This window comes from Oncorhynchus keta, unplaced genomic scaffold, assembly GCF_023373465.1.
Source record: "Oncorhynchus keta strain PuntledgeMale-10-30-2019 unplaced genomic scaffold, Oket_V2 Un_contig_17214_pilon_pilon, whole genome shotgun sequence".
Lineage (NCBI taxonomy): Eukaryota > Metazoa > Chordata > Actinopteri > Salmoniformes > Salmonidae > Oncorhynchus > Oncorhynchus keta.
Window position 1 is genome coordinate 120226 of NW_026280350.1, and position 16958 is coordinate 137183.

At 43.3% G+C, this 16958-nt stretch overlaps 3 protein-coding genes and 1 long non-coding RNA gene across 5 annotated transcripts in view; 1 reads left to right on the plus strand and 3 right to left on the minus strand.

The window, feature by feature from the left end:
* LOC118374163 (zinc finger protein ZFP2-like) overlaps positions 1–3644 on the minus strand; it is a 61644-nt gene extending 58000 nt beyond the window's left edge. Inside the window, exon 1 of the mRNA XM_052503335.1 lies at positions 3435–3644. The gene's annotated coding sequence lies outside the window, so the exon portion shown is untranslated. The remainder of the gene's footprint in view (positions 1–3434) is intronic.
* LOC127919599 (Kruppel-like factor 18) lies at positions 158–2102 on the minus strand. The gene is made up of 2 exons (XM_052503341.1): positions 638–2102; positions 158–341 (listed from the first exon to the last, which is right to left on the minus strand). Exons 1-2 carry the CDS (start codon positions 1977–1979, stop codon positions 175–177), a joined length of 1509 nt encoding a protein of 502 aa, XP_052359301.1. The 5' UTR covers positions 1980–2102; the 3' UTR covers positions 158–174.
* A 7079-nt stretch (positions 3645–10723) lies between the features above and the next one.
* LOC127919603 (vascular cell adhesion protein 1-like) lies at positions 10724–16667 on the minus strand. 2 transcript variants are annotated; one of them, XM_052503345.1, is made up of 5 exons: positions 16461–16667; positions 14981–15247; positions 11666–12031; positions 11372–11484; positions 10724–11144 (listed from the first exon to the last, which is right to left on the minus strand). In XM_052503345.1, the coding sequence occupies exons 1-5, from the start codon at positions 16504–16506 to the stop codon at positions 11067–11069; spliced, it is 870 nt and encodes a 289-aa protein (XP_052359305.1). In that variant the 5' UTR covers positions 16507–16667; the 3' UTR covers positions 10724–11066. The 2 variants fall into 2 exon arrangements, with proteins under 2 accessions (XP_052359305.1, XP_052359304.1); XM_052503344.1 differs by having other exon boundaries at positions 11245–11484; positions 16461–16665.
* Positions 12067–13939, plus strand: LOC127919604 (uncharacterized). Its single transcript, XR_008103442.1, has 3 exons — positions 12067–12383; positions 13474–13591; positions 13810–13939. It is a non-coding gene; the product is annotated as an uncharacterized LOC127919604 (long non-coding RNA).
* Positions 16668–16958: the final 291 nt, after the last annotated feature.

Here is a 16958-nt window from a genome sequence, read left to right on the forward strand (position 1 = left end):
GCGTTCACTGTTTTCTTTACCTTTGAACCGATCCTCGGATCCTATTCCACAACGAACGCACAGGTAACATAAGTTGTCCTTGGTTAGGGTGTATAAACTCTGTTCCAGTCCATCCAACAGCTTGTCCCTCTTTAGACTCATGTTGTCCTGCTGGTGGGAACAACAACAATGCAGTCAATGGCAAGACAGCAGGAAGTCCATACACTTTAGATGACCTGTAGAAGAAGAGAGCAGGAAGTCCATACACTTTAGATGACCTGTAGTAGAAGACAGCAGGAAGTCCATACACTTTAGATGACCTGTAGTAGAAGACAGCAGGAAGTCCAAACACTTTAGATGACCTGAAGAAGAAGACAGCAGGAAGTCCATACACTTTAGATGACCTGTAGAAGAAGAGAGCAGGAAGTCCATACACTTTAGATGACCTGTAGAAGAAGAGAGCAGGATGTCCATACACTTTAGATGACCTGTAGAAGAAGACAGCAGGAAGTCCATACACTTTAGATGACCTGTAGTAGAAGACAGCAGGAAGTCCATACACTTTAGATGACCTGTAGTAGAAGACAGCAGGAAGTCCATACACTTTAGATGACCTGTAGAAGAAGAGACAGCAGGAAGTCCATACACTTTAGATGACCTGTAGTAGAAGACAGCAGGAAGTCCATACACTTTAGATGACCTGTAGAAGAAGACAGCAGGAAGTCCATACACTTTAGATGACCTGTAGTAGAAGACAGCAGGAAGTCCATACACTTTAGATGACCTGTAGAAGAAGACAGCAGGAAGTCCATACACTTTAGATGACCTGTAGTAGAAGACAGCAGGAAGTCCATACACTTTAGATGACCTGTAGTAGAAGACAGCAGGAAGTCCATACACTTTAGATGACCTGTAGAAGAAGACAGCAGGAAGTCCATACACTTTAGATGACCTGTAGTAGAAGACAGCAGGAAGTCCATACACTTTAGATGACCTGAAGAAGAAGAAGACAGCAGGAAGTCCATACACTTTAGATGACCTGTAGTAGAAGACAGCAGGAAGTCCATACACTTTAGATGACCTGTAGTAGAAGACAGCAGGAAGTCCATACACTTTAGATGACCTGTAGAAGAAGACAGCAGGAAGTCCATACACTTTAGATGACCTGTAGTAGAAGACAGCAGGAAGTCCATACACTTTAGATGACCTGTAGTAGAAGACAGCAGGAAGTCCATACACTTTAGATGACCTGTAGTAGAAGACAGCAGGAAGTCCATACACTTTAGATGACCTGTAGTAGAAGACAGCAGGAAGTCCATACACTTTAGATGACCTGTAGTAGAAGACAGCAGGAAGTCCATACACTTTAGATGACCTGTAGAAGAAGAAGACAGCAGGAAGTCCATACACTTTAGATGACCTGTAGAAGAAGAAGACAGCAGGAAGTCCATACACTTTAGATGACCTGTAGAAGAAGAAGACAGCAGGAAGTCCATACACTTTAGATGACCTGTAGTAGAAGACAGCAGGAAGTCCATACACTTTAGATGACCTGTAGTAGAAGACAGCAGGAAGTCCATACACTTTAGATGACCTGTAGTAGAAGACAGCAGGAAGTCCATACACTTTAGATGACCTGTAGAAGAAGACAGCAGGAAGTCCATACACTTTAGATGACCTGTAGTAGAAGACAGCAGGAAGTCCATACACTTTAGATGACCTGTAGTAGAAGACAGCAGGAAGTCCATACACTTTAGATGACCTGTAGAAGAAGACAGCAGGAAGTCCATACACTTTAGATGACCTGTAGAAGAAGACAGCAGGAAGTCCATACACTTTAGATGACCTGTAGTAGAAGACAGCAGGAAGTCCATACACTTTAGATGACCTGTAGTAGAAGACAGCAGGAAGTCCATACACTTTAGATGACCTGTAGTAGAAGACAGCAGGAAGTCCATACACTTTAGATGACCTGTAGTAGAAGACAGCAGGAAGTCCATACACTTTAGATGACCTGTAGTAGAAGGATAGTGTCAAAATATATATCCATCCAATACTTTGATGTTTACAGATCACATGTTACCGATTGAATATTTCCATGGCATTTCAACTTTTGATGTGAACCCGACTGTTGTAATATCAATTAATGCTTTTTATGTATATTGCATGTTTATATAACATTAGTATTTAGAGGCTATTAATCTCAACACTTTACACTCTACCCCGTAAACGGGTTGGAAATGGCAGATTAGGTCACTGATAAGGGAATTACATTGGAACACAGTGGCTGTACAGTAACATTCTACACATGATGTCAGAGCTCAGAGCTGTATGAGAGTCAACTGATAGATGCTCTTAAAACGTGAGCACCACACACACACACACACACAACAAGATCTCACCCCATCCCTCCTGCTAATTGGGACTTCTGCGCATTGTGTCGTCGGAGTAAGAGAGGACTCTATGTGTTCTGAGTTAAGGATTAGAATCAATTCCGCTCTGATGTCATTCATATAAGCATCTTGGAGATGCAGGGTGGAGATGGAGAGCAGGGGTGGAGATGGAGATGCAGGGTGGAGATTGCAGGGTGGAGATGGAGACAGGGCTGTAGTAGAAACCCCAAAATCTACAAGTGCTTGCTTCAGTTCCTCAATGGCAAAGCTAGGAGAGTTAAAAAAAAAATTATAATTGAACACCTTAAAGATGATGGCTCTTTCACTGTGTCAAAGTGCAATGAGATGACTTAGTAACAGAGCACACATTGAAGAGGTGTGTGGCCACTTGGAGACACCAGTTAGTCCTCTTACTGAAACCCTTGTCATTTCTGGGGTCTTAGTTGCACCTACCCAAGCCCTTGATCCTGACTCTGTTGCATTACACATAAGAGTAATTGGATGAAGGCATCTTCTGTACAGGGGAGTTTTGTTAATAGCCCCGATGCTTGGTCTGAACATTAACACACAACACGTGCGGTAAGGTTTGGAAGCATATGGACCTTATCTTTCATATCAGAGAGAACTCATTTTTACAGAAAAAAAAAAGGTTAAATTGATGCATTCTAATGATGTTTCTGAATGTCTCCAGTGTATTTTATGATGTTATAAAGAGAGGACCATAGATGTTATTTATATAATACTATCTACTGTATTCTGTGATGCCATGTTGTAATCATATATTCTAATATTTAAAAAGTTGTGTGTGGAGGGAACCATTTCAAGGGAACGCATCTCATTTCGTGACGTAATTCATCAAATCGTCTCTAGAACATGACTATATCATACGTGTATAATAATAATTTTAAAAAACGTTAACCTTGATTGAATAAGACACAAATAAACCTTCCACTATTCTATAAAGACCCGTCCAGTAAAGTCACATAAATTAACCGCACATATTCTTTGAGTTGGCGCTGCTTATTTAGCTTACAGTTAGCTAACGATAGCATGCTAACTCACCAGCGGTAAAAGGACAAATCCAAAGTTTCCACGGGATGACCGTTACTTTCGTTGACGTTGAGATTGAATTGTCGTTGCTCTGAGGTCAGTTTGTCGATGTACTTTTTAGATCGAGTGTATAAAGTATGCCAAGCACAGAATATTTGGTGAAGAATCGCCAGAGTAGGCCGGAATCGAAATGACTTCCGCTTTCCTATGGCCACTTCTTCTTCTATGACATAATGGCGGTCCTCAAACCAACGTTAAAGGTGCATTCCGCCACCTACTGTGCTGGAGTGGGTGGTCAATCACGGTTTACAACATCTCCAAATCCTCCTACCTAACTCATTATTTCTGAGAAAATAAAAAAAAGAGCCTACTAACTTCTAACAGACCCTCTCCCATCCTCAAAATACCTTCCAACCTCAATGACCCTATACTTCAATCTGTCCCTCTCTTAAGACACTTACAACAATATAACACATGCTCCATTGTTTCATCGGCCATACACTCGAGACACAAGCCATTCACATGCTTTTGCCAAACAGATGTAATGACGAGTTCAGTGTACAATGTCCAAAGGCGCAATTGAGCAAACACCACCTCTTCCTTTGCATCTTGGTCCACAACCTTTCTTTAGAGGGCATATAAACACCGGCCCTTGGGCTCAGAGTCCCATCTCTTCTGACACACATCTATCAGAATGGCTCTGATCTTACATTTGGCCTCATCTCTACCCAGTGGAACATTAACATCAATGATATCTCATTTCAAAACTCTTTTGGCTAACTGGTCTACAATGTCATTTCCTTCCACACCCGGGGCGGCAGGGTAGCTTAGTGGTTAGAGTGTCGGACTAGTAATTGGAAGGTTGCAAGTTCAAACCCCTGAGCGGACAAGGTACAAATCTGTCGTTCTGCCCCTGAACAGGCAGTTAACCCACTGTTCCTAGACCAGTTAATCCACTGTTCCCAGGCCGTCATTGAAAATAAGAATTTGTTCTTAACTGACTTGCCTATTTAAATACAGTTGCAGTTTTAAGAAAAACTGTGTTAAGTTAAAAAAAATTGTTACGTAAAAAATAGGAAATAAAAGTACAAAATAATGAAAGAGCATCTGTATGTGCTTTTAAACCACTAATGCCCTATCATAAACCACTAGTGCCACACCCTATCATAAACTACTAGTCGCCACACCCTATCATAAACTACTAAAAACCTATTAAACCCTATCGCCACACCCTATTAAACCAAACACCTATTAAACCACTATCGGCTCTATCATAAACCACTAGTTTATCATAAACTAAGCACACCCTATCATAAACTACTAGTCGCCTATCATAAACCACTAGTTGCACACCTATCATAAACCACTAGATGGAGTGCAGGCACAATATCAAAACCACTAAAAAATATCATAAACCACTAAATCATAAACCACTTGTCTTTCATAAACCACTAGTCGCCACACCCTATCATAAACCACTAGTCGCCACACCCTATCATAAACCACTAGTGCACACACCTATCATAAACCACTAGTCGCCACACCCTATCATAAACCACTAGTCGCCACAAATCATAAACCACTAGTCGCCACACCCTATCATAAACCACTAGTCGCCACACCCTATCATAAACCACTAGTCGCCACATCCTATCATAAACCACTAGTCGCCACACCCTATCATAAACCACTAGTCGCCACACCTATCATAAACCACTAGTCGCCACACCTATCATGAACCACTAGTCGCCACACCTATCATGAACCACTAGTCGCCACACCCTATCATAAACCACTAGTCGCCACACCTATCATAAACCATTAGAAACACCCTATCATAAACTACTAGTCGCCACACCCTATCATAAACCACTAGTCGCCACACCCTATCATAAACTACTAGTCGCCACACCCTATCATAAACTACTAGTCGCCACACCCTATCATAAACTACTAGTCGCCACACCACTATCATAAACCACTGTACACCCTATCATAAACCATTAGTCGCCACACCCTATCATAAACTACTAGTCGCCACACCCTATCATAAACCACTAGTAAACACCCTATCATAAACTACTAGTCGCCACACCCTATCATAAACTACTAGTCGCCACACCCTATCATAAACTACTAGTCTACACCATTATCATTAAAGTCGCCACAGTTATCATAAACCACTAGGGCCACACCTATCATAAACCACTAGTCGCCACACTATCATAAACCACTAGTCGCCACACCAGTTATCATAAACCACTAGTCGTACAGTTATCATAAACCACTAGTCGCCACACCTATCATAAACCACTAGTCGCCACATCCTATCATAAACTACTGTCGCCACGCCCTATCATAAACTACTAGTCGCCAGTTATCATAAACCACTTCGCCACACCTATCATAAACTACTAGTCGCCACACTATCATAAACTACTAGTCGCCACACCCTATCATAAACTACTGTGCCACCCTATCATAAACTACTAGTCGCCACACCCTATCATAAACCACTAGTCGCCACACCCTATCATAAACCACTAGTCGCCACACCCTATCATAAACTACTAGTCGCCACACCCTATCATAAACCACTAGTCGCCACACCCTATCATAAACCACTAGTCGCCACACCTATCATAAACCACTAGTCGCCACACCCAATCATAAACTACTAGTGCCACACCTATCATAAACTACTAGTCACCACACCCTATCATAAACCACTAGTCTGCCACACCTATCATAAACCACTAGTCGCCACACCCTATCATAAACCACTAGTCGCCACACCCATCATAAACCACTGTCCTATCATAAACTACTAGTCGCCACACCCTATCATAAACCACTAGTCGCCACACCCTATCATAAACCACTAGTCGCCACACCCTATCATAAACTAAGTCGCCACACCCTATCATAAACCACTAGTCGCCACACCCTATCATAAACCACTAGTGGCCACACCCTATCATAAACCACTAGTCGCCACACCAACTATCATAAACCACTAGTCGCCACACCCTATCATAAACCACTAGTCGCCACACCTATCATAAACCACTTTCGCCACATCTATCATAAACCACTAGTGCCACACCCTATCATAAACCACTAGTCGCCACACCCTATCATAAACCACTAGAGCCACACCCTATCATAAACTACTAGAGCCACACCTATCATAAACTACTAGTCGCCACACCCTATCATAAACCACTATCGCCACATATCATAAACCACTAGTCGCCACACCCTATCATAAACTACTAGTCGCCACACCCTATCATAAACCACTAGTTACACCCTATCATAAACCACTAGTCGCCACACCCTATCATAAACTACTAGTCGCCACACTATCATAAACTACTAGTCGCACACCCTATCATAAACCACTATCGCCACACCCTATCATAAACTACTAGTCGCCACACCCTATCATAAACCACTAGTCGCCACATTATCATAAACCACTAGTCGCCACACCCTATCATAAACCACTAGTCGCCACACCTCTATCATAAACCACTAGTCGCCACACCCTATCATAAACCACTAGGCCACACCTATCATAAACCACTAGTCGCCACACCCTATCATAAACCACTAGTCGCCACACCCTATCATAAACCACTAGTCGCCACATTATCATAAACCACTAGTCGCCACATTGCATCATAAACCACTAACACTATCATAAACCACTAGTCAGTGCACCCTATCATAAACCACTAGTCGCCACACCCTATCATAAACTACTAGTCGCCTCACCTTATCATAAACTACTAGTCGCCACACCCTATCATAAACCACTAGTCGCCACACCCTATCATAAACTACTATTCGCCACATATCATAAACTACTAGTCGCCACACCCTATCATAAACCACTAGTCGCCACACCCTATCATAAACCACTAGTCGCTCTGCACACCCTATCATAAACTACTAGTCGCCACACCCTATCATAAACCACTAGTCGCCACACCCTATCATAAACCACTAGTCGCCACACCCTATCATAAACTACTAGTCGCCACACCCTATCATAAACCACTAGTCGCCACACCCTATCATAAACCACTAGTCGCCACACCCTATCATAAACCACTAGTCGCCACACCTATCATAAACTACTAGTCGCCACACCCTATCATAAACCACTAGTAGCCACACCCTATCATAAACCACTGCCACACCCTATCATAAACTACTAGTCGCCACACCTTATCATAAACTACTAGTCGCCACATCCTATCATAAACCACCAGTCGCCACACCCTATCATAAACTACTATTCGCCACACCCTATCATAAACTATAAGAGCCACATATCATAAACTACTAGTTCCTATCATAAACCACTAGTCGCCACACCCTATCATAAACTACTAGTCGCACACCCTATCATAAACCACTAGTCCGCCACACCCTATCATAAACTACTAGTCGCCACACCCTATCATAAACCACTAGTGCCACACCTATCATAAACCACTAGTCGCCACACCCTATCATAAACCACTAGTCGCCACCCTTATCATAAACCACTAGTCGCCACACCTATCATAAACCACTAGTCGCCACACCCTATCATAAACCACTAGTCGCCACACCTATCATAAACCACTAGTCGCCACACCCTATCATAAACTACTAGTGCCACACCCTATCATAAACCACTAGTCGCCACAACCTATCATAAACTACTAGTCGCCACACCCTATCATGAACTACTAAACTACTAGTCGCCACACCCTATCATAAACTACTAGTCGCCACACCCTATCATGAACTACTAGTCGCACACCCTATCATAAACCACTAGTCGCCACACCCTATCATAAACCACTAGTCGCCACACCCTATCATAAACCACTAGTCGCCACACCTATCATAAACCACTAGTCGCCACACCTATCATAAACCACTAGTCGCCACACCCTATCATAAACCACTAGTCGCCACACCCTATCATAAACCACTAGTCGCCACACCCTATCATAAACTACTAGTCGCCACACCCTATCATAAACTACTAGTCGCCACACCCTATCATAAACTACTAGTCGCCACACCCTATCATAAACCACTAGTCGCCACACCCTATCATAAACCACTAGTCGCCACACCCTATCATAAACTACTAGTCGCCACACCCTATCATAAACCACTAGTCGCCACACCCTATCATAAACTACTAGTCGCCACGCCTATCATAAACTACTAGTCGCCACGCCTATCATAAACTACTAGTCGCCACACCCTATCATAAACTACTAGTCGCCACACCCTATCATAAACCACTAGTCGCCACACCCTATCATAAACTACTAGTCACCACACCCTATCATAAACTACTAGTCGCCACACCCTATCATAAACTACTAGTCGCCACACCCTATCATAAACTACTAGTCACCACACCCTATCATAAACCACTAGTCGCCACACCCTATCATAAACTACTAGTCGCCACACCCTATCATAAACCACTAGTCGCCACACCACATCTCCCTAGAGCCCAATCCTCCTGATATTTCATCAAACATCGCTACAGATAGTCGACGACATGGGTTGTAAAAAAAAACAATGTTGTAACTTAATATTACTACCTGCACTGTAGATTTCCACCATCACATCATTGATATTCAGATGGGACAGTTATATTACAATATACAGGACCTTCCCTTAGGAACGTAGCACACCCACCACAATGTCCAGATGATATATCAGATCTGATTGGACAATAACCAGGAACAATACAGTCAAGACGTGGTCTAAGCCATGTTTCTTGAACACACATGACATCAGGTTGGATCTCTAAATCTATTACACATTTCTTAAACTCCTGACCAGTTAGCAAAAGGCTTCTGGCCAGTTAGCAAAGGCTTCTGACCAGTTAGCAAGAAGGCTTTCAGTTAGCCAGTTAGCAAGAAGGCTTCTGGCCAGTTAGCAAAAAGGCTTCTGACCAGTTAGCAAAAGGCTTCTGACCAGTTAGGCTTCTGGCCAGTTAGCAAAAAGGCTTCTGGCCAGTTAGCAAAAAGGCTTCTGGCCAGTTAGCAAAAAGGCTTCTGACCAGTTAGCAAAAAGGCTTCTGACCAGTTAGCAAAAAGGCTTCTGACCAGTTAGCAAAAAGGCTTCTGACCAGTTAGCAAAAAGGCTTCTGGCCAGTTAGCAAAAAGGCTTCTGACCAGTTAGCAAAAAGGCTTCTGACCAGTTAGCAAAAAGGCTTCTGGCCAGTTAGCAAAAAGGCTTCTGGCATTCCACTGAAGGATAACAAAAAAAACTCTAATTATCATCATACTGAGACATTCCATCATTGGTATTACATATCAATCATGGAGACAGTAACATCTGTTACTCCTAAAAACTCTGTTGCTGCTTCCACAATGACCTTCAACATGGTAGTTTTTCTTTCCACAGAAGCAGTCAGGTTGATGGCCTTTGACCTAACCTTCATTAGAAAGGTTATCAAGTCAATCGGATTAACTATTAAGGTGAACCTTTTTTGCGTGACACATTTGTGTGTGAGAACAAGATTTCTGAACAGGTCTGGTATCAGTGTCTGAAGCCACAACATTAACAACATGTCCTGCAGTAGCACTACTTATACCAGGTTTAACATCTGATTTTAAGAAGAGAATTGTAGAAATATATGCAGGGTTTTTGACTTTACGGTTGTGGTAATGATCCACGCTATCTGGAATCCCTGGGACGTCCATACCGCACGACCACATTGAAGTCGACATTTAAAATGGTAGTGGTTAGGTTTAGGATTTAGGTTAGTGACATCCCAAGGATCCCAGTTAGCACAAACCCTGTGGTAACTCGTGACGACTCTTCTCCTGTGGATCTGGTTGAAAATGCATAACATCATCGGCTCATCGTCAGCTACACACAAACACATCCACCATCACTCATCATCATCATCATCATCATCATCATCATCATCATCATCATCATCATCATCATCATCAATCATCATCATCATCATCATCATCATCATCATCATCATCATCATCATCATCATCATCATCGCAGCCAACCTGATAACAAATATGTTAAATCAATGACAGTTTATGGGTCAACTTTTATTTGTCACAAAGACATAGACAACAAACACATTGCAATAAGGATTATGGCAGATCTGTTGCTAGAGACTGGGTTAGGATTAGGGTGAGGATTAGGGTCAGGATTAGGGTTAGGATTAGGGGGTTAGGATTAGGATTAGGGTTAGGATTAGGGTTAGGTTAGGGTTAGGGTTAGGATTAGGTTAGGATTAACATTTATATAGTTTATTAGTAATAAACATTTGAGGTTAGGATTTGAAATAAACATTTAAACCGTTGTGTCGTGCATAAGAACAGCCCATAGCCGTGGTATATTGGACATATACCACACCCCCTCGGGCCTTATTGCTTAATTACAGACCTGTTCAATAGCACTACTTCAAAATAACACATTTCAAAACAGCTCATTTCACATTTAGGCAAAAAGGGTTTTCTACTAACTCTGATTCCAGATCTATTGAAGACTGCCCTCACAGATCACTGTCAAATCACAAAGCTCCAGCACAGAGATCGGTGTCCTGATTGGTCAATGAATAACTCAACCGTTCAATCAATAAAATAATCATTCAATATAGCCAATGAATGAGCTGGAGGAGCAGCACAGCCACCGTGGCACTCCCAGCAGCCTGACAGGAAGCTCCTGTGGAGGGAAACAGAAGTTTAACAACACCTTAAAAATCAGACAGACAGACAGACAGACAGACAGACAGACAGACAGACAGACAGACAGACAGACAGACCTCTAGCAGCACGGCCATGTAGGACCTCCACCTCCACTGTGTGATTGGCTCTTCCGATACGGTTCAAAGCCATGAGGGTGTAATTCCCAGCATCCTCTCTGCTCAGGTGTGTGGGCGGGGTCAGTACCTGTCCGTCTCTCAGCCAGGTGACCGATGGGACGGGATTGCCTCTGACATCACAAGTTAGCCCCTCCCCTGCTCGCACCTGCAGCTTGGCAGAACAGGAGAACTCAGGAGTGACTGGGGGGGAGAAAGGATACGAAACTTCAGTGAAACAACCATATTATAATCATCATCATGACCTCATAATTACATCCCCCATCATTTGATCCCCGTCATCTTTACAACCATCATAACCCACAGCACTGATCTGTACAGATAGACATTACCAATCGAGTCACGAATCACCAGACGGACTCACAGTGCACAGTGGTGTTGAGGCGCTCTGATTCCATCACAGCAGGAGGTCGGGGTCCCTCTGGTCCCAGATCCAACATGGCTGAACAAAACCACTGGGCCCCGTCGTCAACACTAGTGGGGGAGAACTGCAGGGAATAGCTCTCGTTCACCGGTCGCCTCATGTCATTGTTCAACTGGTGAATGTCGTTGTTCAGTGGTTGTGTGTATGACACTGTCCGTTCACCATTGGTAGAGACTTTGAAGAAGGTCACTCTGAGGTGCTCAACAGGAGCGATGTTCTGGACAAGACAATGCAGAGAGTACTGATGCCCCTCAACCACGGGACCAGAGTGGTTTAAATATCTGATGGAGACTCTGTCTGGAAGCTCTGTGGAGGAAGGGAAACACACACGCACCATTGAAATGAACAGAGTGTGTTTCTGGTCAGTGTGTTACTAACAGGTTTCTGGTCAGTTACTAACAGGTTTCTGGTCAGTGTGTTACTAACAGGTTTCTGGTCAGTGTGTCACTAACAGGTTTCTGGTCAGTGTGTTACTAACAGGTTTCTGGTCAGTGTGTCACTAACAGGTTTCTGGTCAGTGTGTCACTAACAGGTTTCTGGTCAGTGTGTCACTAACAGGTTTCTGGTCAGTGTGTTACTAACAGGTTTCTGGTCAGTTACTAACAGGTTTCTGGTCAGTGTGTTACTAACAGGTTTCTGGTCAGTGTGTTACTAACAGGTTTCTGGTCAGTGTGTTACTAACAGGTTTCTGGTCAGTTACTAACAGGTTTGTGGTCAGTCAGGTTTCTGGTCAGTTACTAACAGGTTTCTTCAGTTACTAAAAGGTTTCTTGTCAGTGTGTTACTCAGGTTTCTGGTCAGTTACTAACAGGTTTCTGGTCAGTGTGTCACTAACAGGTTTCTGGTCAGTGTGTCACTAACAGGTTTCTGGTCAGGTTTGTGTCAGTTACTAACAGGTTTCTGGTCAGTTACTAACAGGTTTCTGGTCAGTTACTAAAAGGTTTCTGGTCAGTGTGTCACTAACAGGTTTCTGGTTTCTGGTTTCAGTGTGTTACTAACAGGTTTCTGGTCAGTTACTAACAGGTTTCTGGTCAGTGTGTTACTAACAGGTTTCTGGTCAGTGTGTCACTAACAGGTTTCTGGGTTACTAACAGGTTTCTGGTCAGTGTGTTACTAACAGGTTTCTGGTCAGTTACTAACAGGTTTCTGGTCAGTGTGTTACTAACAGGTTTCTGGTCAGTGTGTCACTAACAGGTTTCTGGTCAGTGTGTCACTAACAGGTTTCTGGTCAGTGTGTTACTAACAGGTTTCTGGTCAGTTACTAACAGGTTTGTGGTCAGTTACTAACAGGTTTCTGGTCAGTTACTAACAGGTTTCTGGTCAGTTACTAAAAGGTTTCTGGTCAGTGTGTTACTAACAGGTTTCTGGTCAGTTACTAACAGGTTTCTGGTCAGTGTGTTACTAACAGGTTTCTGGTCAGTCACTAACAGGTTTCTGGTCAGTGTGTTACTAACAGGTTTCTGGTCAGTGTGTCACTAACAGGTTTCTGGTCAGTGTGTTACTAACAGGTTTCTGGTCAGTTACTAACAGGTTTGTGGTCAGTTACTAACAGGTTTCTGGTCAGTTACTAACAGGTTTCTGGTCAGTTACTAACAGGTTTCTGGTCAGTGTGTTACTAACAGGTTTCTGGTCAGTTACTAACAGGTTTGTGGTCAGTTACTAACAGGTTTCTGGGTCAGGTTTCTGGTCAGTTACTAACAGGTTTCTGGTCAGTGTGTTACTAACAGGTTTCTGGTCAGTCACTAACAGGTTTCTGGTCAGTTACTAACAGGTTTCTGGTCAGTGTGTTACTAACAGGTTTCTGGTCAGTCACTAACAGGTTTCTGGTCAGTCACTAACAGGTTTCTGGTCAGTGTGTTACTAACAGGTTTCTGGTCAGTGTGTCACTAACAGGTTTCTGGTCAGTGTGTTACTAACAGGTTTCTGGTCAGTTACTAACAGGTTTCTGGTCAGTTACTAACAGGTTTCTGGTCAGTGTGTTACTAACAGGTTTCTGGTCAGTTACTAACAGGTTTCTGGTCATTGTGTTACTAACAGGTTTCTGGTCAGTGTGTTACTAACAGGTTTCTGGTCAGTCACTAACAGGTTTCTGGTCAGTTACTAACAGGTTTCTGGTCAGTTACTAACAGGTTTCTGGTCAGTGTGTTACTAACAGGTTTCTGGTCAGTGTGTTACTAACAGGTTTCTGATCAGTTACTAACAGGTTTCTGGTCAGTGTGTTACTAACAGGTTTCTGGTCAGTCACTAACAGGTTTCTGATCAGTTACTAACAGGTTTCTGGTCAGTGTGTTACTAACAGGTTTCTAGTCAGTTACTAACATGTTTCTGATCAGTTACTAACAGGTTTCTGGTCAGTGTGTTACTAACAGGTTTCTGGTCAGTGTGTTACTAACAGGTTTCTGGTCAGTTACTAACAGGTTTCTGGTCAGTTACTAACAGGTTTCTGGTCAGTTACTAACAGGTTTCTGGTCAGTTACTAACAGGTTTCTGGTCAGTGTGTTACTAACAGGTTTCTGGTCAGTTACTAACAGGTTTCTGGTCAGTTACTAACAGGTTTCTGGTCAGTTACTAACAGGTTTCTGGTCAGTTACTAACAGGTTTCTGGTCAGTTACTAACAGGTTTCTGGTCAGTTACTAACAGGTTTCTGGTCAGTTACTAAAGGTTTCTGGTCAGTGTGTTACTAACAGGTTTCTGGTCAGTTACTAACAGGTTTCTGGTCAGTGTGTTACTAACAGGTTTCTGGTCAGTTACTAACAGGTTTCTGGTCAGTTACTAACAGGTTTCTGGTCAGTTACTAACAGGTTTCTGGTCAGTGTGTTTTAACAGGTTTCTGGTCAGTTACTCAGTTTCTGGTCAGTTACTAACAGGTTTCTGGTCAGTGTGTCACTAACAGGTTTCTGGTCAGTGTGTTACTAACAGGTTTCTGTCAGTCAGTTTCTGGTCAGTACTAACAGGTTTCTGGTCAGTTACTAACAGGTTTCTGGTCAGTTACTAACAGGTTTCTGGTCAGTGTGTCACTAACAGGTTTCTGGTCAGTGTGTCACTAACAGGTTTCTGGTCAGTGTGTTACTAACAGGTTTCTGGTCAGTGTGTCACTAACAGGTTTCTGGTCAGTGTGTCACTAACAGGTTTCTGGTCAGTGTGTTACTAACAGGTTTCTGGTCAGTGTGTCACTAACAGGTTTCTGCACAGACAACAGATACTGGGAGACACGAGAGACAGTCAGAGAGCAAACATAGGAGGGAAGTTACTCACTGTAAACAGTAACTTTCAGCACTCTGGCACACTGGCCTCCCACCTCAGAGATCTCAAAGCATTGAGGCTTTATATTCCAGTCAGTCAGGCTGTCTACTCTCCAAGTCAGCTCTTTCACCTCAGTGCCAAAGAGCGGAGATTCTCCTAGGCTCGGCTCCCAGCCCATGGAGGTGATCGTATCGGAGGTGCAGTTGGCCGAAGCAGGGGCTCCATACTTCACCACCAGCCCAGCAGGACTGACCACCAGGGAACAGGTCTCACACACGCCTGGAGAGAGAAACGGATGGGTGGGAAGGGAGGGGAGGAAACCAACGTCTTAACAATTATGCAAATAGGAAACACGACTACACACTTTTTGAGAGACAAGAGAGCGAGAGCGAGAGCGAGAGAGAGAGAGAGAGAGAGAGAGAGAGAGAGAGAGAGAGAGCGAGAGTGAGAGTGAGAGTGAGAGTGAGAGTGAGAGTGAGAGTGAGAGAGCTGGGGAGGAGGGTGCTGGTGGGACAGGAGGAAAGGGAAGTGACCTCACCGTTGTCATTGACAGAGAATGCTGACGACGCCAAAATCCAAACACAGCAACAGCACACGCATGCACACACTTAATATTCAACAATGAGGAGAGGAAAGGAGTTCCTGACAGGAAGGAAGGAGTCCCTGACCTAGCCAATCATCTCTCTGTGACCATTTTTCAGCCAATTACCTCATTCCTCTCTATGAACAGTGTTCAGTGGTCCTTTGGGATATTATGATCTCATTTACATTCACTGACATAGGCAATACATGTACAGTCATGATAGCATTGTGTGAGTGTGTGTGTGTGTGTGTGTGTGTGTGTGTGTGTGTGTGTGTGTGTGTGTGTGTGTGTGTGTGTGTGTGTGTGTGTGTGTGTGTGTGTGTGTGTGTGTGTATTTGTTCAACCACCATCTCTATCTAACTCAACCTCAATCTTAGTGTAATATAACCCTAAACATAATAGACATCTGAAATCATAATTTCAAAGTTGATTCGCCACCTGCAAAGCATACAACAGCTGTAAAACAGTACAGTGGAATTCTTACCTTGAGAACTCTTTCCCATCAGTGCAGTGATAATAATAATGATAATAATAATAATGATAATAATACTAATGATATAGATAATAATAGAAAATAGAAATGTAAAAAATACAGGAAGTATGATATATACGTTATTTTTTTTAAACCAATTGTTTCCTGGTGATCTAATAGTCACCTTTCTAAATACTAAATCTCTTTCATGATCTACTGCTCTGTATCACTCCTCTCACCTTCTCACTCATTTTCTCTCTCTCTCTCACACACACACACACACACACACACACACACACACACACACACACACACACACACACACACACACACACACACACACACACACACACACACACACACACACACACACACACACACACACACACACACACACACACACACACACACACACACACACACACTCTCTCTCTCACCTGGCTTCAGAAGGTGGAGGATGAGGAGGAGAGAGAGTGTGTGCATGCTGCGTCTGTTCCTTCACTGAGAGATCAGTAGCTGCACAATGCTCCCCTCAAGAGTTCTCTTAGTAACTGAGACGAAGATAGCTTATCTCCTCCGATGTGTGTGTGTGTCCAGCTCATTGTCCCTTTTCTTTAGTCTTTTGGGTTTGTCCTGTGACTAACCTGGGTGTTCCTACTGTTCTGACTACGACCGCGTTCCAAGAATGGCACCCTATTCCCTATATAGTGCACTACTTTTAACCAGAGTCCTATGGCCAATGGTACCCTATTCCCTATATAGTGCACTATTTAGAGCGCAGGGTGCCATTTAGGACGCAGACCTGTGAGAGGAAGGAAGGGAGGAGAGAGTGCTTGTCTCTAAACACAATGTGGAGTAAGAAGGGTGGGCAGAACACAAACACCATTTACAGCACACAGTACATACACACTATAGTATCAGATACTATGTCTGCT